Genomic DNA, 21171 nt, shown 5'->3' with positions numbered 1-21171 from the left:
ACGAGATGTCACTCTCAATATGTATATTGTGCATTTTGACATTTGTAAGTGTGCCATTTTTAGGCAGTTTCTCTACAGTTTAAGTAAAATGAGCTGTCTGTTTAAAGACTAAGTAAATAGTCTATAAATAAGTATATTCTCACTAATGCTCGATATACTGTATCTTAATCACAAGAGTCTTCATGCCAATATGCATTTGGCACCTCAGTGAGAGACAGACAGAGCTGATTACAAGTAAGCAAACAGAAATGTTGTTTTTTGTCTTTAAGATCATAAATTATAGAAAAATATTAAAAGAAAGTAGACAATAAGGGTCTACACACATATGACAACATGTGTACATACCACAACAGGTGCATCAGTAGTCTCTATCAGTACACATCAGTGGGGTTTAATGAATCTCTGCTTCAGCAAACTCAGCGCGTTAGTTTGAGTGCAGTGGGGTGAACGTTGCAGATGTCGAACCAGTGCTGATCCACCTCCTTGTGTGGCAGCAGGCCATTTCGTGGCAGAAAGGGCCGGCGCCAGCGATCGCGGTTGCTCACCACCTGCCAGAAGCGGGTGCCCTTGAGTAGAAAGATGGCGTTGTGGGTGTAAGAGAAGTAGGCAGCGTCAATGTTGCCATCTGGATGGTCTCCGCTCACTACTGGAGGGAAAACATCTCTGATGTTTTTGGGGAAGCCTCTTGCCAAGCTGTTGGCTTCCACGTCAAATGCATACACCTGTTTGAACAGATAATTGTTTTCACTCTTATACAGAAATCAATTCAATTACAACAAGCAAACAAATCACAGTGGAAGTGGCGGGTTGGTTTGGATGAATATGTTCCCTCATAATGCTGAGAAACAATGAATTAGCTTGGGCTTTGGTCTTGCCAAAGACATATACTACTCTGTGTGTATTATGTTTCTATCTCATTGCCTCTTGGTTTCCATCAAGTAAAGCGCACAGAGTAGATTATATGGCAGTTCATATTATGCCCAGAAACCATCAAGTAGTTATATGCTGTAATAATAGGCTTCAGGTTTTCTGTGGGTCAAATACGTTTTTTGTCATTTTAGGATTTATAAACAGATGTAGAGATAAGATTTGACAGACGCTCCCTCTACAAGACAGGCACACTAAAGTATTAACGGTAAGGAAATAATGCAGGACTCGTCTTAGTTAATATTCCCTGATAAATTTACAATTAAGGGGAAATACTACAGGCAAAAACATTGTTTTTTTTCAGGCACTAGTCAATTTTGAGATTTTAGGCTATTTTGCTTCCATAGTAACAGGTCTTCTTTCAGACTTCAGAAAACATCCAAAATACACATTTTTGTCACAACACGTCTATTTGTGTTTGTAGATGTCTCCTTTATTCACCCCAAAGTTAGCCTTTGATAATACCTAATTTGCATATTTAAACATGTCATTTTAAAAAACTTGTAATACAAAAAAGAATTAACTCGATGTTAATAATCCACTGGGGAAGTTTCACGGTAATTTACATATATAACATAACATTTCAGAAAACGTGTAATACAAAAAAAATTAACTTAATGTAAGTAATCAACTGGGGAAGTTTTGTAGTGATATCACACACAAAATCTTTTACCCTATTCACCAGTGGTGTCTCCCCTCCAAAAAATTACCAAAACAAGACACAGTTTTTGGTGGTGCCTGGGAATCTGGGACACTGTGGCATTTGTCCACATTGCCTGGATGGCAATCCAGCCTTGCTTTAATCCCAGAAATTGTCACTTCATTGGCATCACATCTACGCATGTGTCATGTTTCAAAGAGAAGATGCATTTCTTACAAGGGTTCTTTTGAAGAAGTAGATGCGAGAGTCCCTCCTGTCATAGAAGGCTGTGTCAATGGGACTGAACACCCCTGGGAAACCCTCAGAGATTAACCTTGGATAGCGGTGACCTTCAGGGTCCTGTCTGAACACCTGATCATTCTCATTGTCATACCTCCAGAATTGAGCACCTGTACGCAAAAACACCATCCACCAAATATATCATTAGAGCTATTTCATGAAAAGGATAAAAGGACAAAAAAGTATTAATTTATGTAGGCTTTTACATTTTTCAGGCATACCTTTAAAGAAGTAAACAGCATCTCTTTTTCTGGACCACACATGCACATACGCATCCACTCCGTCCATGGGAATTCCACGCCAGCCAACCTGCAGTGCAACCGGATCTCCAAAGCGTGTTCGGTTATTTCTGTTCTCATACAGCCAGTACCAGCCGTCTCTCATGAAATAGGTGTTGAAGCGGATGACCACCTCCCCATAGGGTGTCTTCTCCTTTCTGATCCAATCAAATGCTGTGTTAAATTGACCCTTGCAGTCACCTGGGTTTAAACACAAGCACATTATAGAAAAAAAATTGGATCAGTCTCAATCTATTACCGTAAGTGTGTAAATAAATCTCAATCTATTTGTGTACGGGCCTGTGTGCGTATGTATCCACTAGATGGTGCTGTAACCATGTACCGTAGAGGTGCTGTATGGCCTTCCTGTCCATCCAGTCCATCTCAAAGCCTGACTCCTGGGGCAGATAGCTGGGCTGCATTATAGAGCCAGTTCTGTAGGAGTGGGGGAGACCTAAAACATGGCCGATCTCATGAACTGCTACCTAATAGATAGGACATTTCAAAATGTTGTTAAAGCAAAGCCCCTGATTACTTTTTCCATTGAGTTTTTGATGATACGTTTAATCGTGGTTACTTTGAGAAGGCTGATCCCACTGCCAGCATTGGGAGCAGTGAAATGTTCATCGTCATCAAAGTGTATATCACCCAGGAACCAGGCGTGGGCAAATTCGTGACCAGTGCCGTCAAACCTCTGAGAGCAGCCCAGGTGCCTTCCTGTGTGGAATATAGTAGCACAGAAAGTTAAAGCGGTATTCTCTGTGAATTTGATTAAAACCTTATCAGTAAACAAAGCTTAATTGTGCCAACACTGATGATAGCTATTGCAGCTTAAATATGCTGGTCCCATATTATGATCATTTTCAGGTTTATTCTTGTTTCCATTAGAAAATGTTTACATGCTTTAATGTTCAAAGAACACATCTGTCTGAACAAACCTGTATTCACCTTGCAGTGAAGTTATAACTTCACCACTTTGTTAAAACTATCAGTAGAAGTAAGATATTACATACCGTACATTTCTAAGTGATTTACTCAAAAAAATATGTTGTAATCAGCTTCATATGTATGCGGTCGGACCTACCTGTGCCAAAGCCTAGCCTGATGTCAACATCCTCCAGCGGGGAACGTGTATCCTCGACAAACTCCAGCGGAGACACCTCACTCCACATCCTGAAGGCCAGTCTGAAGATGTACCTCTGGTCCTCAATTGACAACTGACTGCTGTAGCCTTCTCCTATCAGCCTCCATTTCAACACCCTCTTAGAAAAGGCCATGTAACCGGTTTCACTCAAGTCTCTCTTGTGCCTGTTTTTGGATACGAGAGATGCAAGGTGACGTTTCCTGCGTCGCCTTGCTTCGCTCTGACGGGCGTTCACACTGATATTTGTCATTTGACTTTCCATGTTGGTGTCATACGAGCTGTTTTGAGAAGTGCTATTTAAATTATGATCAAATAAGTCTGTGTAATTCATGCTGGTGTCATTGGAAATGCCAGTGAGAATACTTTCTGTGTCATTTACACTGAATATGTCATCTTCAGTGGAGTTATCAGTACCAAAAGAAGTGTCACTCATTGTGTTGTTCCTATCAGTCTCATTAAAAGTGTCACCGGAGCTGTTTTCAATATCAGAGGAACCACTGTTCTCAGGTGGTACAGGGGTGTCCAGGTCAACCTCCTTGTCAGGGACCCCACACCTCGGTTTGTTCATTGCCTCCTTGGTGGCCTCATCAAACCAACCTGTGGCAGGAAGGCCCGATACCCTCTGAAACTCTTTAAGTGCTAAAATAAACTCTTGGCTCTCAGCTGGACTTTTGTGGTCATTGTGATCGGCACCCTGAGGAGCATCCCTTGAGTGATACACCGATGTTCCTTCCTGGATTGTTTCTTGAAAGTCATCTAGGATGCCATCACTAAACGAGGGGTCTGAAGCTTCAAAATGGGTCTCCTCCCAGTTCACTGGCTTGATAAATCCATATCTAGAGAGAAATAACTACAACAAGACATGGGTTATGGTAAATTGTTCCTCTCGTCAGTCATAAAATGTATGATCTAAATAGATGTTGAAGTTTGAAAAACAGAGAAAAATTGGAAAAAAGGGTAAGAGTTTTACCTCTGCTGTGTACTTGTCCGTTATGATCTCAGTTTGGTGAGAATTAAGGGTCTGCACATCAGAATGATCCCGATTATGGAAAAGTTTCTCCGCATCAGCTGTGCTAATGCTCGTCCAAAAAAGCAAAATCATCAGCTGGATAAAAGTCAGCATCGTGGCATTGGTTTACTCGTGTAACTATGTACAAGTAAGTAAGAAGCAACAGTGCTTTATAGGCAGATCCTGAGTTTTTCCACACCCATTTCAAGGTATGGAGGTGTCCCACTTTCCTCAGGTTTGTGTGAAAAGTAAACCAGTCTTTACTGTCTCCAACTGCTCAACCTGACTGCATTGTATGGATGTGTTATACACGCTCCATTGGTTTTAAATGGACTTTGTTGACCCGTGGAAAGAAGTTAAAACCTTCACTTTCATGTGGACAATAACAGTTTAGGACAAGCATGACTTCTGCTTGCACCTGCCTTGAATAGGACACACACTTCCGAGTGTTTTACAATAAATAACCACCGACACAAGCTTCCATATCATCACACTGCCTGAAGTTTATTTTCAAAAACAATCACTTCATTGACTCTCCTGAACAGGCCTAACATATATATTATATATAATTCAATTCATTTACAAGTCTGAGGCTGCTATGGCAAAAAAAGCTGCTTTTTCACAGTGCAAATTAGCTGATAAATAAAACTGGTAAAAGTAAAAGAGGCCAATGACAATATTTATAAATAACACAGAATACATAAAGCGGATGGATTTAAGAGCTGCGGCCTGTGGTCAGTTACTGTAGAGCTTCGGCTATCGCTGCTGCCAGGTGTTCAGCTGTTGGCTTTTCTGCAGTACAGCTGACACACAAGCCCTCTGCTATCATAGCGTCTTTTGTGGTAGGCCCTATGGCTGCAAACTGCAAACAAAGAGTGAGTGTCAGAGGTGGTGAAGATCTGTAAGGTATTGCAGATTCATGATTTTATGTATCTATTTATGAGGAGGATGTACCTTTATTTGAGTCTGTTGTTCACCTGACAGCCTCTGTACCACTTCAAGGCAAAACTTCACTCCTGATGGACTAAAGAAAGCGACGCTGGCTGGAGTGCCCTGAAAAATGCATGGGCAAATGAACATTTGCTTCATTTAAAAAGCATTGTCTAGTGAGTGGGGTTTTACCTGCTCAGTGAAATAGTTCTTTAGATTTTTCTCCAGATGTGGGTGTTCAGCTGTTTGATAGACAGTCAGAGGCTCTAGGGGCACTCCTGGAAACAAAGAAACAGATCCTCTCTGTGATAAAGGTAGCACAATTATTATTTTATAATTAGTATAGCCCCAGTGGGACATCTATCACCTTGAGTCTTAATCTCGAGGCACAAAAGGGGGAAAAGCTTACCATTTTCCCTTAAAGCCGTGGGCAAAACTTCTCTCTTGATTGAGCCACAGGGGAAAAAAAGTGGTGGAATATTTGTGTCCTCTCCTATGATGAGAATTAAGTACAAGGTCATATGAGTTATCAGAACAATCCAACATTTCCAGTTAAACTGAACTGTGAAGAATGAGGGAGTATAAAGTCATATTGTACGTTCAATGATAAGACGTGATAGGACTTCTGCTGTCCCTGTGTCCTCGCCCACAGGATTCAGACCCAGATTTTGTACTGTGCAGGAAAAAAAACAACATATTATAAGACATTGACTTTTGATATTAGCAACACATTGCACAAATGAATGAATTAAATTTAAAATGCTTCTATTACTAAATAAACAACTCTGACAGCAAAGAGATCAAGCATCACTAAAAATAAAAGGTAAAGCACACATCAGGAAGGTGTTACACCTTGCAGCAAACTGTCACTTTCGTACAACCTATTTCCAAATGGCTGAAGGTAGTAACATCACATCACACACTTCTGTTAGCACCTGGTGCCTGCCACACTCTGCTAGAATTAGCATTAACATAGCATGGGTTCGTAAAAAGGACTTAAGACTTAAGAGAGAAATGTTTTCATGTGACAATAACTCACCTAATGCAGCAGTTGCCTTTCCGACCACATAGATAGACTTGCTGTTCCATTTGTCTTTCACGGAGCTGTTCCATTCTGAATTAATAATTAGGAAAAAGACAATATTTGATCAAGGAAATTGATTCATATCTCAGTTACCAGACCAGAAACACAATACACAGAATTTATGCTTTCAGGGGATTTATCAACAATGTAGACGGTTCAAAAATGATGTTCATTTTTGAAGCGCAATACCTTCATATCCACTTACCTCGCCTTCTTTCTTCTGACTCTAAGCACATCTTCACAGCTTCCACTGCTCTTGGACTGGTAAATATCAGACCTCCGTGTTTTTCTGGTTGGAAAAGCTAAAAAGGGAAGCCATCTTAAACACATACATGAAAAAAAGCAATGCACAGGTACACGATTAAAGATACTAATACTAATTTAATACTTAAACGGAATTACCTTATCTGACAAGACGTTTAATGAGACAAACTTAAAAGACAGCACAGGAATTAGGGTTGCTTTATGGCCATGTGATGCCAGCTCCTGCGGAATCATAATAACAAATGATTTTCAAAATGTGCAAAGCATCAAACGTGGAGTACTGTACTGACAACTGAATACATGAACACTGTTAACAAGTGGATCTACCTTAATGTAAGGATCAGGTCCAGACTCTCCATCTCTAGGCTCTTTGAGAAGCAGCACTTGCATCTTGACCTTAAAACACTGAATCAATAAATACAACAGAGCAAACCAGGTTGAAATATGAATGGTGCTGTTCAAAGTCAGAAACTCAAAACTGCAAAAACCCTGAGGACAGAGGGCGTGAAGGCACAGCAAGCAAAGTTACGCCCTAAAACTGCAACATGCTGATAACAATACTGTTGAGTCGCGATTATTGGACTGCACATGAGGAGAAATGTAAGTAGTGTTACCTAAAAATGTGGTTGGTGTCTCCTTGTGTTATTGTTTACGTTAGCAAGACATACTGGATGACAGTTTAGCGAGCTAGTAACCGTTCCCTTAACAGAACATGTCCGTAATGCCTAGTGATAATAAACAGCTATTTCATAACGCTTGTTTGGTGTGAATTACAACTCAGAAAAACAACAAAATATTACAAATTCATGTACCTTGTCTTGTTCCTACCGCTGAAGGCATGACGACGTTCAGCCACTGCCAAGAAGGGGGGGACGTAAAATTAAATATTTGACTAAATTCTTCCCCCAAAAATCAAATTAACTGTGAAAAAATATGAACAACATATCTAATATCAATAATTCGCTTGTATAGTAAAAAAAATACATATTTCTATCGGAAACATAGTCGTTTAGGAACACGTTAAATACCTGATATCCCCTTTTTCTCAAAATGGTTTATTCCATATCCGTGACTGGTGATGAGCCACCATTGCGGCTCCAACGGTTGCTAAAGCCAATGACAAGTCGTGTACATTCGGAGCCAAAATGGCGGCTTCGGAATCTCGGTTTCCTTTCTACATGAACTCAAGCGTAACCTTTAACTCCGCCCACTCAGTTGACACGCGTGTTGCCTGTTTGCAAGCATGGCGTCTTCTGCTAAGAGGAGAGCGGTAGGTTTGGGTGAAAATCCCGAGGATAGTGAAAACAGCTCCGATGAGAATCCGGAGGATGATGATGTTTCCGGGGAGGAGGACAGCGAGGCGTCAGAGGAGGAGATCAATGAGGTAAAAAAACAAACAATTCTTTAAACTGGAATTGTATGCATGGCCTTGCTAGCCAGCCAGCTAACTCAGCAGTCGGTAACAGGAAGCCACATACTGTACGCATGCTACTATTGCTGTCAGCCAGGATTAGTATTAACTTACTAACATGGGTAAACTGGTATATTACATTTGAAGTAGTAACTTCACGTTAGTTTGACCAACCTTTACAATGCACGTCAAAAACCAAAGTTACTTGAGTAAAATGAAAATTACTAACGTTAATTCTCTCAAATGATATGAAACATCGAAAGTTAAATGTAAAAAAAAGATATTATAAATAGTTATAAATACTTTCTACACAAGCAGACAGGTTTGTGTTGTTAACGTGTCTACGCTTTGTTATTGTTTCTCTTTCAGGAGGTCATGGTGGACTTTGAGGCCCACAACATTTCTGCCAACGACTTCAATGGCGTCAAGAAACTCTTGCAGCAGGTTTGAGACAAGACTTGTATTTTGCATCTAAATAATCAGGTTCATACGTTATGTGTTGGACGTTAACGTGTGTCACTTGTGTCATGTTTGGATACAGCTCTTCCTGAAGGCTCATGTAAACACGTCAGAGATGACAGACCTCATCATTCAACAGAATCACATCGGAAGCGTCATCAAGGTGAGCTGCTCGAACCTCATCTCAGATTCCACAGGTGACTTTTCTGCAGTTTCAGCTCTTAACATGTATTCAATTGTCCCGTCACTATGTTCCAGCAAGCTGAGGTGCCAGAAGACAGTGACGACGATGACCCGGATGAAGTGTTTGGCTTCATCTCTATGCTGAACCTTACAGAGAGAAAGGTAAACACCACTGGCACACACACACCGACCCTACAGACAAATTGGCTTCTGAGGGCTCTGATAATGTATGACATTAACACATGTGATGTAATTTTGCTGTTGGCAGGGTGTTCAGTGTGTGGAAGAGGTGAAGGAGCTGATCGTGGAGCAGTGTGAAAAGAACTCTACCCACAGCGTAACGGAGCAGCTAGAGCAGATCCTCAATGACACCAGCAAGCCTGTGGGGCTACTGCTGAGTGAGCGTTTCATTAACGTGCCCCCGCAGATCGCCCTCCCACTGCACAAACAGCTCCAGTGAGTTCTACTCTCTCTTGAATGGATTCTTGACCTGATGGCACTTTCTAAAGAGCAAACTGACACTTTTAAGACAGGTTTACAACTCTTTATAAATGTATTTAAATGTGGAATAGCTGAAGGAGTACGTGTAGCATCTCAGGGGTTGAATAGGAACATAGAAATCCTGATTCAGGGTAAAAAAAATGTTACGCATGAAAATAAAAAGAACTTCTGTTATCCAGGGAAGAAACGGCTGAAGCTCAGAGGACCAATAAGCCCAGTGGGAAGTGTCACTATTGTCTGATGATCAGCAAGACCTGCAAAGAGGCAAGCAAGAGTATTCCAGCCCGAGGAGCTCCCAAGGATGAATACATATTTGTCAACGCAGAAGAGGAATTTTTCTATGAGGTAAAGTCAAGTAATGCAAGCAGAATCTAAAATGCTAATAACACTGAAATGTAATATTATTTTATTGCTATCTGATGACATCACATTTTACCTTCTAATTATGACTTTTTAATGTTGTACATTTCAAAAGAAGAAAACTGATGTTGTGTTTGTATACATATCTAGATATGAACAGATTTAAGCATCGTCTGCATTCTAATTACAGCAAGCCATCATGAAGTTCCACTACTCGGTCCAGGACGAGGCCGACTCCTGTTTGAGCGGCAGGTGGTCGTTCGACGATGTACCCATGAAACCTTTCAGGACAGTGATGCTGATACCAGCAGACAGAATGCCTGCTATTATGGACAAACTCAAAGAATACCTAACTGTGTGAATGTCACAATAAACCAATATCTTTGCACACTGAAGACCTTCAGTCTCATGGTAATGGTTCAGTATACTCGTGTAGAAGAATATGTTTTGGTACAGTCAGCTACAGCAGTGCTAGTATTCTAGTCTTGACATTTGGTACATGTTGCGCAGTGATGTTTAAACATTTAAGAGATGCATTTTCTTTCTTTTTTTACAAATACCAGGTGCACTTTAATATGCCCTGCTTATACTGCAGAAATATACAACTGTAATATGTGAATATGAATAGAAAAACAGCACTGTCATGTTTTTTTAAAGGCTTGTTTATAAAAAAGATAATTATCCAAAGCATTTAAATACAACAAATCTTGAGTGTTGATAACAACAGCTGGAGTCTCAGCAAGATGGAGGGATGTCATTTGCCAGTATGTCAAATTACTGAACGGTAAAGCTCTATAAATCTGAGTTGATGGCAGATCCAGATTTGCCCCTTTAGTAGTAAGCTGATTTTTCACAAAACAAGGAGCATTCTCTTGAATGGAGTTTGTTTGTGCCAACGCACAATTCTACAGATGATTTTGTAAGTAAGCATTTCTGAAGATCTCTTGCAACCAATTAATAAATGCTTTACATATCTGCATACCTTGACAATCACTTGCTTTATTAATCTGGCAGCAGGTTGCCTCAATCAGTCTCCAAACCAGACCTTTACACACCACATTAACCTAATCAGACAGCTGCACTGACACCTGAAAAGGACAGCTTTGCATAAGAAATGAGGGCACGTAAGCAGCTTCTACAGGCATCAAAATACTGGGCCAGCTCTTTGAATCTTTTATCTTCCTGTGCACAGTAGGTGTAATCGGAAACAGTCATTTCCAGGCAGACTGTGTTAAAGGGGGGAACAGAGAAGGAATAAAGGTGAGGATAAAGAGAACTTCTCCAGATGCACACACTGTGGAAAAGGAATGTACTAGCACAAGGAGGCTATAACTTGTATTTGAGCACAACTGGTAAAGATCTAAATGATTTACATTTTGCGACATGACATGAGTCAGCCTTCTTTACTCATGTACGAGTGACCATCATGTAATGTAATAATACTACCGTCCCTGGTTTGACTTGACAACATTTGGTGATAAGATTACAGACCAGAGTTTCACAATTACGATTTCAGATCACTGAATCACACATCTGTCATAAGTCTGCGGCAACACTGCACAGCTGGCGTCGCCAGTGACTGTGATGGCTGTTTGTTTCTCATCTTCACAGTTTCTGGATCTGTCTGGGTCCAACATGTCCTGCAGTATGTCTTTGCTTTCACTAGGGGGCAGATTGTAGAAGAAGTACAGGGGTGCCACTTGTATGTACCTGGAAATGACAAACATAAATTACATTATTGTAAAGGATGAAGTAAGATTATGGTTAATATTTATTTTTTATATTAACAAAACAGACAAATACTGTGGACATTTTTAAGAGGATTAAAATGACTCACTTTGTCTGCAATAACAAAAACAATCAAAACATGTTTGTCTCACCAATGTGGTGCATAGAACATAATCCAAGAGAACCCAGTTTTAATCTGTTTGCACTGATGACAGATCTGGAAGTGAGCTGTAAAATACAATAAACTTACACTTGAGGGGAAATTTCAGAGACCGTTCTCATGCAGTTGTTCTCTGACAGGGTGTACTCATGGAAGACGACCCACTCTGGCAGCCCCAGCTTGTGGGACTGAGCCCCGTAGCTGGAGAGCGGATGTACTTGGGCCATATGCTTGTGTGTCAGAATGAAATAGTTCCCTGATCCGTCCACGTCTCGAGCGATCTACGAATAGGACAACTCAAAACTTCAATACAGTTGAATTACTGGAGGCTAGTTCTTGAATTCTGACATTTAGTTTTCATATACCTGCATGAAGAACCCGGCCAGCAGAGCTCTTTTGATGCTAAGGGTGTTGGTCTTGGTTCCAAAGGTGGGTTCAGAGATGGGAAGCTCGATCCTGTTCAGAGTATCGGTCAACTCTGACCTAATGACCTCAGCTGTCTTCAGGGCGGAATGATCCAGGAAATAGTCCTTGCACCACTTTTCAGTGGTGAAGTCTGGGAAAAACACATCACATACAGTGAAGTAGTATTTTGGTCAAACTCTCAAATAGGGCCACACAGGCTTGAATGCACTTCCTCTAAGTCACTCTGGATAAAAGTATCAGTTAAACATATGGCATGTAAAAAATACACACTTAAATGGAGGCCCATAAGAATCTGAAAATGTGTCTAAAAAAATGTTAGCTTTATTTTCCAATTCTCAACTACCAACAATTGTGACAGGATAAAAGTAAATGTTAGAGTTATTCATTATTTTGATATCAGGCTCTCTTCTAATCTATTTATTGATACAGATTCTATTTCAAATTAATTTGATTAACATGAAGCACTTTGACAATGTCTCTATTTTTTAAATAATATTTCATAATCTCTTAATTTTGTCATTTATTCACGTTTAAAATTCCTTGAAAAAAGAAACATTAAGCACTTTTAAAGTGCCTCAGTGTATGAATTGTCTCTAAATAAACCTGCCTTAGTGTGATGATAATGCCACATCATTCCACAGTGAAGAACATATTCAGAAGCTCTGCAGTAAGGGTGCATCAGGGTCAGTGGGTCACATTATATTGCAGCATGTTTAAAAAAATGTACAACTTCACTGAGAGTAGATTGATTTCGTTCATTAACAGTGCCTTACATTGTTCCCTCTGGCTTTGTTTGAAGGCATTGTAGATGTTGATAAGGGTGAAGTGATCGCCTTCAGGGTGCTGGAACTTCCTGTGACACTGGACTGCCTCGTGGGCCATGCCGGCTGGTGGCTCCAGGAAGCAGCTTGATGCTAAAAGACAAGGAAACAACGAGGTCAACGTCACTGAGACCAGCCACTCTAAAAAAACACCATTAGGTTTGGTGTCTGAGAGAAACTGCAGCTTTGTACTACAGCTACTAAAATAATGTCCATCTGGTGATTCCCCCAAGCAATCAAAGGATCTTCATTCATTCTAATTAGAAACTTAGGTTGGACCTGTACCTGACAGCATCGCTGTGATCGTCAACATCTCGCTCACACAGTCAAACTCGCAGGATGCCAGCAGTGCCTTGGCCATCTGAGGGTCCAGAGGGATTTCAGACATTATGATGCCAATCTCAGACAAGTTGCCATCGTCATCTAAAGCTGCGAGGTAATCCAGCTCCTCCAATGCCTGCATGAGCCCCTCAGGATCTGCAACAAGAAACAAAAACAGCAACAGTTTGATAAATGAATTTCAGAAATAAAAAGGAGAGAGAATCCCTTCAGTGTAAGAAGTAAACTGTCACAAAATTGTCTCATGAAAAATACCTCATCAAAAATACCAAATTAAGACACTGAGACCCTGAGGAACACTAGAAATATCCACGTTGGTATCAAAATGTCTTGACATATGGAGATTTCTGTAAGAATGTGATGACGATTAAATGGCAAGCACTGTTTTGGAAACTGCTCCCTTTCTTGTCAATATATCTAAGACTCTGAATGCCCTGGGTGTCTAGTTTGGGGCTGTAAAGTTTTATAAGGCTGTGATTATCCTGGAGGTCATAACAGGTCATTTCATACAGTGAGGTCCTGTCTTAAAGTGATCTCACTACAATGATTGTCATTCCAAGATTGTTTAGGGTCTCCAAGTATGCAGACACATTCAAATACACCATTTTAGAATAGACAAAAGTGTGTTTTTTTTACCTAAAACTGTAAGGTATTAGCATAGAGTGGGTATGTCTGTAAAGGGGAGACTCATGGGTATCTATAGACCACATTGTGATACAGATATCATGAGGTCGCTAAAATTTAGCCTTTAGAGCTTTATTCAGCACCCTTCCTCACATGCTAGCACGTCATTGTTGGTACCAATGGAACAAATTGATTTTTGAATATTAAAATGTAAACATGTTCTAGTAGAAACCCAGAATACAAGTATGAACCTAAAAAATAGCATAATATGGGACTTTTAAGCTTTCCAAATTCAACTACACGCCAAATTCTGCAAGAATATGGAGATATTACAGTATACTTGGCCTGTACTTCCTCTTCATTGTACTTGTGTGGTGCTGCCCTAACGAGACATGTTGTATAATCGTTAATGAGCTGGCCTCTTTTAGCCTGTTCTGTTCGTTTTAGGGCTGTTAGAGCTCAGACAATAGTTAGTCGCAGGGTCCTGTCAGCTCAGCTAAATCATGGCTCACTGGGCCCAAACAGCTACACCGAGAAAATTCATTTGTTCTTCCTCCAGCCAAAAAACCCGTCCTGCATACACCTCTCTGGCTGTGTTTTAGGGTGAGAGAGAGATGCCATCTGTGGGAACCAGTCACCTCAGAGTAAATATGCTTGTTATATGATAACCATGTGTAATATCCAGGCTACGTCACCTGGTCTGTCAATGAAATCACACTGTCCAAGACCGGCTATCTCCATCCTTTTTAGGAATAGGACTGTTGGTGTAATGTTAGACTCCAAGATCTGTGGCGAGTTCTCTGCAGGAAGCTGGCTGTCTTCTTCATATAGGCAGAAACATTTACCTAGGAAATAAAGGGAACTCAATTCAGTAAAGGAACAAATAAAGCCACTTCGTTGTGGTATTACATGAAGTTATTTGAATAATTCTCTAGTGTTCTTCCAGCTTGACTAAAGTCTGGATTCCCGGATTTCTTTCTATGTCTGAGTCTGAATTTTATCTCAAGAAACATTTCTTTTTTACATTTTAAATGTGTTTAAGTATAATCCATCTAGCAGAATGTTAGACGAACCTGATGGTCCAGACAGCTGCTTGCGTATGTCTGCCTGACATTGACTGATGGGCTGAAGTTCCTCCGAGTTAGCTCTTATTCTTGGATTATACACCTACAAAGTCCAAAGCACATGTCCATTAATATCAGTTTGTTAGTCATTTAAGGTAGATCTATTTTGTTGGGGTATATAAAAAAACAAACCATCTTTTTTTGGACTCCTGTGTCAATGACAAAGTTGACAGACTCTGTGGCCCACCACATATCCTCCCCCTGTTTGGTAGAGAGAAAAACCCTCCTGGACCTCTTTGAGCTCGGTTTCTCAGTGAGGGCAGGGTGTAGCCCTCCCCGACGTGGGCACAGGACCACAGGCACCATCTGGCCCAGCTCCCCTCCCAGCCTGGTGCCTTCTCTCTGGAGGATGCTGTGGGCACAGTGAACCTCCTGCAGAAGATATCACAAGCAAAGTCACTTTGTTAAACCAGTCTCAGCTCTGGTCTAATTAAACAACTCTTAGAAAATGCAATCTCTTACCTCAGCAGAGGCAAAAAACACAACAACATCTCCATCTTCTTTGGTTCGATGGATCTCCAGCACCATTCTCAGCGCTGAGAAGAAGTAGTCTTTGTTGCTGCTATTGCTGTGGACCGCCTCAGTGGGGGACGTGGTCTCCAGACTGATGAGTGGGATGCTGCCGTAGTGGCTCATCAGCTTGTCCGTCACGGGTGGGATGGCGAGGACCACCACTCTGAGCTCAGGCCTCTGCAGCAAGATGTCCTTCAGGAGACCCAGCAGTATGTCTGTGCTCACTGTCCTCTCGTGGGCCTGGTCGATGATAATGACCCCGTAGTGCTCCAGAAAAGGGTCTGACATCATCTCCCTCAGCAGCATATCGTCGGTGCAGTACCTGAGTGATAAAAGCCATCACAGGGGTTAATAGTGATAGTATTATGAAGCATGAAACTTTTGCCGAGCAGCCGCCCATTAATGTCAACTTTAGGATAATAGCTACATTTCATCTGTGATGTTACTGGGGAGCATCAGCAAAGAAAAGATTAGGAGTGACAGAGATAGTTTGTGGATGATATTAAAGTGTCATTCAAGCTGCTGGCTGTTAAACAGAGAGAATGAGAGCTCAGTCAACAGACCTCAGAACAGTGTCGGGGGAGCAGCAGGTCTCCAGAGGGATGGTGTAGCCCACTTCATGGCCTATGTTGACGTCCATTTCATCTGCCACGCGTAAGGCCAGGTCTACAGCCTGCTGCCTGTTGGTCTGTGTGCACACAACCATGCCATGCTGGTACTGGGCAGACAGACAGAACTCTGCACACCACTGAGGGATCTGAAAGTGAACAATCACTAAATGTGTAAGTGTACTAAGGCTAAGTGTACTAAGGCTGTTTGAGAGGCTGCTGCATGCAGTGGGACACTAGCACACTTAAAGTTTTATAGTATGTAGGGCACCCTAGTGGGGACTTTTACAGTTTGTCTTGACAGAGCTTCAGAAACCTATTTCTGCACCAACTATTTTCTTTTCACATACATAGGCATTCAGTTTTGTGTCAAGCATCCTTTCAGGGTTCGTACCAACAGCTTTTGTTTAAGCACACAGCAACACAAACAGTGACTGGTGATATCCTATGGCATTATCGCTAATAATGCAAAATTGCTTTGGCAGCATGAGGCAGCTCCAGCGGATCAGGGCTTAGCAGCAGGAGGTCCCCTAACACCCCTGCTGGAGCCTTTGTGAAGCCTGACTGTCAGGCTGGCGCTCGGACACAACAGCATCTGCTGAGCTGGGCAGCCTGTTCACACAAGCTCACATAATGGTACTCTTTCCAAACATGTGAAAGTGGGGGGAAATCCACGCAAGAGGAATCAAAGCTATGTCAAAGAGAGAAGTTGGGGTTAAAAAAACACAGCTTCACATTTAAATCAAATCAAGGGGAGCAGACCTCTTAAATTGCTGTTGAATAAGCAGGACTGAGCATGTGGCAATTGCTGCATGCAAGTCATGCAAATTGAGTTATGCTCTGGTATTTGGGTCCAGACTTAAGGAAGGGGAAATCTCCCTGAGCAGAGAAAAACATAGAGAAGTAAAGGGAGATACACTATTATGTAACTCTAAATCAGATTCCATGTGAATATGTTGATGAAGGAAACTGATACATTTATTTCCCTTGACAAGAAATACAAAATTAACTCTTCTACAAGATTTCTCTGAAAGACACCTGCAACATTTGCCATCTCTCCTAATACCATATGAGCATGACGTCTTACCTGAGTACTCCTCCCAGTCTTTGCTGTCCCAGACACAATAATCAGCTGATTGTTAACCAAAGAATCCTCAAACTGGCACCTGACCTTCCACACCGGCAGAGTCTTCCTCTCTTTTAGTAATTTGTAGTAGCGGGAGGAAAAGGGCAATCCATCGAACTGATTCAACTCCAGATCATCTCCAAAGCCAAATGAATCTTCTGCAGGACACTCCTCATTTTCAGGGTAAATGTCTGGCTCCGCGGGGTTATTTTCATCCGACATGACACATATATATTTGTCAATCCGGGGTCGAGAGCTGACAAAAGTTCCCTACTACTGCAGCTACGAGTCCATTTCGATTTTTTTAAACAGGAAATATTAAAATAACGAGCTATATTCGCGAACTTTGGCGGAGCATGTGTCTCTTGTTGCTAAAACGGTTTTCATTGAGCTGTCAAAAGTTTGGAGATGTGCTGGTGGGGGCTGGCCGACGCGCAGTGCGCACCGGCGCGTAATTTTCTCCCCAGCGTGGCTTCACACGTGTTTGGATTTGCACAGGGATTCACGTTCACTACTGAGCATTGCCCACTGTCATAATCGCCTGATTATCCCAAATAATCACGTGTGAAATAACGAGGTCTACGACACTTATGCTCCAGAATACCCTTACAAATATCTTCCTTTTCAGATGTCATGTTTCAAAGAATAACGCACATGTTTTTTCATACTAAGCATATTAATTAAGGCGCAGTATAATCTGTGGAGTAGCCAGAAGGATGTAGTTAGGGAATCTCGTTTCTACCACTAAAAAATTAATTCATGTATTATTATAATTACAACATAGAAGACTTTCTCAATACATAATTATGATATGCTAAATATGAGATAGGCTAGTATTTCAAATAATGAAAAACTTTATCATAATTATTAAAGAACATGTCATAGTTATGAGGCAATAAAATCCTTGATCATGCAATTAATTTCTGTTCAAAAGGGCTTTCATATCCATGAGACCATAAGGGCTGTTTCAATTATTTATTCTTTATTAGATGTGAAACACTTAAAGGGGATACTTTTCTCCACAAGGTGGAGCTGTTCTGCCATTATCACTCCAGTTCCACACATTGAAAAGAAAGCATCTTCACTTTTTTAAATATCAATGCAGCTTGTTAAAGCACTTCTGTGTCAGACAAGCCTTAATGTCTCCACTCTACAGTCGTAAAAATATTGTGTGATAGTAACTAAGAATATACTTAACAGATATGTACAGTAAATGTTGCCAATCACACTCAAGTGTAGTTCAAATATTAAGCATTAAACACAGAATTTAGACAGCCTACATGTCGGTGCCTTTGCATCCCAGCCCATTCCCTTTTTCGACAGATGAAATCTTTCTGCAGCTGCGACTCGGTAATGACATGATGTTGGCTGCTTTCAGGAGCTTATCATCAGTGACAGTGTGTCCTTGTTTAAGTGTGGACCTGCTTCCATTTGGCATTAGCAATTAGATTTAGACTGTTTTTGGACTGTTAATCACACACACACACACACACACACACACACACACACACACACACACACACACACACACACACACACACACACACACACACACACACACACACACACACACACACACACACACACACACACACACACACACACACACACACACACACACACACACACACACACACACACACACACACACACACACACACACACACCTGTATTGACTGAAGCAGTATTTGTATTGTACAAGGACCTCAGCAAATTGCTTTTAGACAAAGGCTCAGACTGTTGAAATAAGCTTTCAGATGTCAGTGTTAAATGGTTAAAAGCAATTTGATACCTTTCTGAATATAAAGAGCATGTTTAAATAACCTTATTATTCAGTATTCACTCTCCAGGTTTGACTCAAGCATACAAAAACGTAGCACTGCCGGAGTGAAGTTGGCATCTTTTGTGTGCCGCGTATTTTAACATTCAAAAGGGCTTTTCACATAGAAATAATAATTGGCCCTCTCATATTACGGATTTTTGACGACCCCGGTGCTGCTGACAACATTTATATTGTGTGGGGGGGAAAAAAGAGTACAAAGTGTTTGAAAAACTCTTTTACTAATGCTGCATGAGTGTTAAAAACACCAAGACCATACAGAGACACTTTGAGTTTTCTTTACATATGATGTATCAAACAATCATTTTTAAAACAAACAAACAAACAAAAGAAAACATTCTCCATGGAAATGTGTTCACCTGTAACACAACATACGAGGAACGTATCGACATAACGTACAGTCAGGTGACAGCACTCAGATGCCGTATCTTCGTACATGGACACAAAGCATTGAAAAAGCAAAAAATAAAAAAAAGCACAGAATGTAAAGCGAGTGCATTATTAAAAAGATAGCGGTATCAAAAAGTAACAAAAGTCAGTTTTCAGCCTACGTATTTGTGAACAAGAGCTGTGCTTAAAGGAAAAGTTGCTCAGAGTGAATGTAAATATGTTGCATTGCACTCCAGTTAAACGATAACTGCAAAAATAAGGAAACACCGTTCAATAACCACAAATACAACTTATGTAGGATTGTGTATCTGGTATGTAGATTGGCTTTACAAAAAATACTAATCTCAACAGCAAAATTAAAAAGGTACAAAAAAAAAAAAAATAGAAAATGAATAACTGCCAGTTCAGGATGAACTTCATTTCAGTGGCAGAGATGTCTAAAAAAAATGTGTCCTTGTTAAATGAATCTGTCCTTCTGCCATCACAGACAACATGAACACTGTAGCCTGACACTGGCTGTTTACATGTTTACATTAGTGTCTCCATGACGCTTTAAGAAAGTCTTTAGTGCGTCTGTGATTTAATCACAGTTTCACACATCAGTCATTGGCGTAGACAGGCACACAGGGAAATACTTAAAACATACATGACCTTTAGCAGAGCGGATAGTTCAGAGATGTTTTCTCTCTGAAGAATGAATATGTCCTTGATCTCAGCTCAGTTTAGATCCATGTCCAGTTCATACCTCAGTACCCAGATCCCTCCAGTTAGCCCCGTGGGTCTTGTTAATGAAAAGGAAATCAGTGACATTTCACATATCGACTCGTTACCAGAGGAAACACACCTGAATTTCAGCTTTCTGTGACAAAAAAAACAAAAAACAGCCCCCTCTTACAAAATTGTAGAACACATTGGAGACATGTCGCAGGGAAGCCACTTTTCTTTTTTTTTTGTAGTGGTTTCAAGCCTCTTCAGATCGGCTCAAAGCTACTGTGGAGTGTGTTACCCTTCAAGAAAAACCCCACCGGGCTCCAAAATGTTTTCTCCGTTCTGATCTGTCATTGCACAATACTCTTTTTTCCCCCTAACCCTTCCTGTAGTTTACAGAACAAAACCATCATCTGATAACCCATTCTCATCCCGACTTGTCACGTATGGCCGCTTTGTCAGTGCCCCTTGGTGCCACTTGTTGACATATTGGGTGTGTGTCAAACTGTGACGCTCCATTATGGTCCTCCTATGGAACATGTTGTCAAAGTTGTGCATTCAAATCAAAACTAGCTGGCTAGGTTTAGGCAACAAAACCAGTTGGTTAGGGTCAGGGAAAGATCATGGATGGGGTTAAAATAAGTGTTTGTAATGTAACTACAGTGACACATGGGACGCAAACTGCATTCGCTTGGTTGAAAGTCCTGTGTTTGTTCAACCCATCCTTCACCCGACCTCCTCCCTACACTGACCTCGTCGGTCTTACTTCTGAAGTACTTGCTTTGAGCATCTAATAATGCCGCTGATGCGTTTGCGGTTGAAAGACTGGTGTGTCTCAAACACATAGGGCCGTGACAAAACGGCTGTATTTGACCACCTGGGACTGAGAATGGGCTGAAATTAAAGGGTTCCCTTCATTAAAACACATTTCATAAAAACATTTCTGCACTCAGAATTTCAGTCTCTGTCACTGTCCTTAATAGACCAGTTGATGAGAAAGAAAATTGTGAAACTGATGCAAACCACAAATTAAAAATTCTAAGTTGCTACTGTGTAGTGTAGTAAAAGTGTCTGGCACAGTGCACTGCGTGGCAATAAATACAGAATATAAATACTTTACATGTACCTGAGCTCAGACTCGTAGCACCATTCAGGGACAGAGCACCAAAGGGACACGGCAAATCTCCTGATCAAAAAATTCAAGAGAAGCCGCCATCTATTTAAGGTTTTCAGAGTTTTCATAGTGCAAATTCTTTAGTGTCTTATCACAACAT

The 21171-nt window shown here is 40.9% G+C and overlaps 4 protein-coding genes across 4 annotated transcripts; 1 reads left to right on the top strand and 3 right to left on the bottom strand.

Annotated features, from left to right (window-relative positions):
* Window positions 1-416: 416 nt before the first annotated feature.
* mmp21 (matrix metallopeptidase 21) lies at window positions 417-4418 on the bottom strand (the record flags this gene model as incomplete). Its single annotated transcript, XM_083932402.1, has 7 exons — window positions 4260-4418; window positions 3230-4139; window positions 2723-2862; window positions 2489-2630; window positions 2089-2346; window positions 1805-1977; window positions 417-722 (listed from the first exon to the last, which is right to left on the bottom strand). The coding sequence occupies exons 1-7, from the start codon at window positions 4410-4412 to the stop codon at window positions 417-419; spliced, it is 2082 nt and encodes a 693-aa protein (XP_083788528.1). The 5' UTR covers window positions 4413-4418.
* A 358-nt stretch (window positions 4419-4776) lies between these two features.
* Window positions 4777-6977, bottom strand: uros (uroporphyrinogen III synthase). The gene is made up of 9 exons (XM_083933212.1): window positions 6904-6977; window positions 6715-6798; window positions 6518-6614; window positions 6268-6342; window positions 5827-5901; window positions 5638-5721; window positions 5421-5506; window positions 5253-5351; window positions 4777-5160 (listed from the first exon to the last, which is right to left on the bottom strand). The coding sequence occupies exons 1-9, from the start codon at window positions 6964-6966 to the stop codon at window positions 5038-5040; spliced, it is 786 nt and encodes a 261-aa protein (XP_083789338.1). The 5' UTR covers window positions 6967-6977; the 3' UTR covers window positions 4777-5037.
* An 824-nt stretch (window positions 6978-7801) lies between these two features.
* On the top strand, window positions 7802-10436 carry bccip (BRCA2 and CDKN1A interacting protein). Its single transcript, XM_083932881.1, has 7 exons — window positions 7802-7960; window positions 8357-8431; window positions 8529-8609; window positions 8705-8791; window positions 8898-9085; window positions 9310-9475; window positions 9681-10436. Exons 1-7 carry the CDS (start codon window positions 7820-7822, stop codon window positions 9849-9851), a joined length of 909 nt encoding a protein of 302 aa, XP_083789007.1. The 5' UTR covers window positions 7802-7819; the 3' UTR covers window positions 9852-10436.
* A 571-nt stretch (window positions 10437-11007) lies between these two features.
* dhx32a (DEAH (Asp-Glu-Ala-His) box polypeptide 32a) lies at window positions 11008-17181 on the bottom strand (the record flags this gene model as incomplete). Its single annotated transcript, XM_083932590.1, has 11 exons — window positions 11008-11200; window positions 11469-11659; window positions 11744-11934; window positions 12578-12718; window positions 12911-13102; window positions 14284-14433; window positions 14662-14755; window positions 14845-15084; window positions 15175-15547; window positions 15789-15982; window positions 16921-17181. The coding sequence occupies 11 exons, from the start codon at window positions 17179-17181 to the stop codon at window positions 11008-11010; spliced, it is 2220 nt and encodes a 739-aa protein (XP_083788716.1).
* Window positions 17182-21171: the final 3990 nt, after the last annotated feature.

This window comes from Echiichthys vipera (assembly GCF_963691815.1).
Source record: "Echiichthys vipera genome assembly, chromosome: 18".
Classification (NCBI taxonomy): domain Eukaryota; kingdom Metazoa; phylum Chordata; class Actinopteri; order Perciformes; family Trachinidae; genus Echiichthys; species Echiichthys vipera.
Note: the sequence above shows the minus strand (reverse complement) of the source record. Positions and strands in the feature narration are given on the sequence as shown.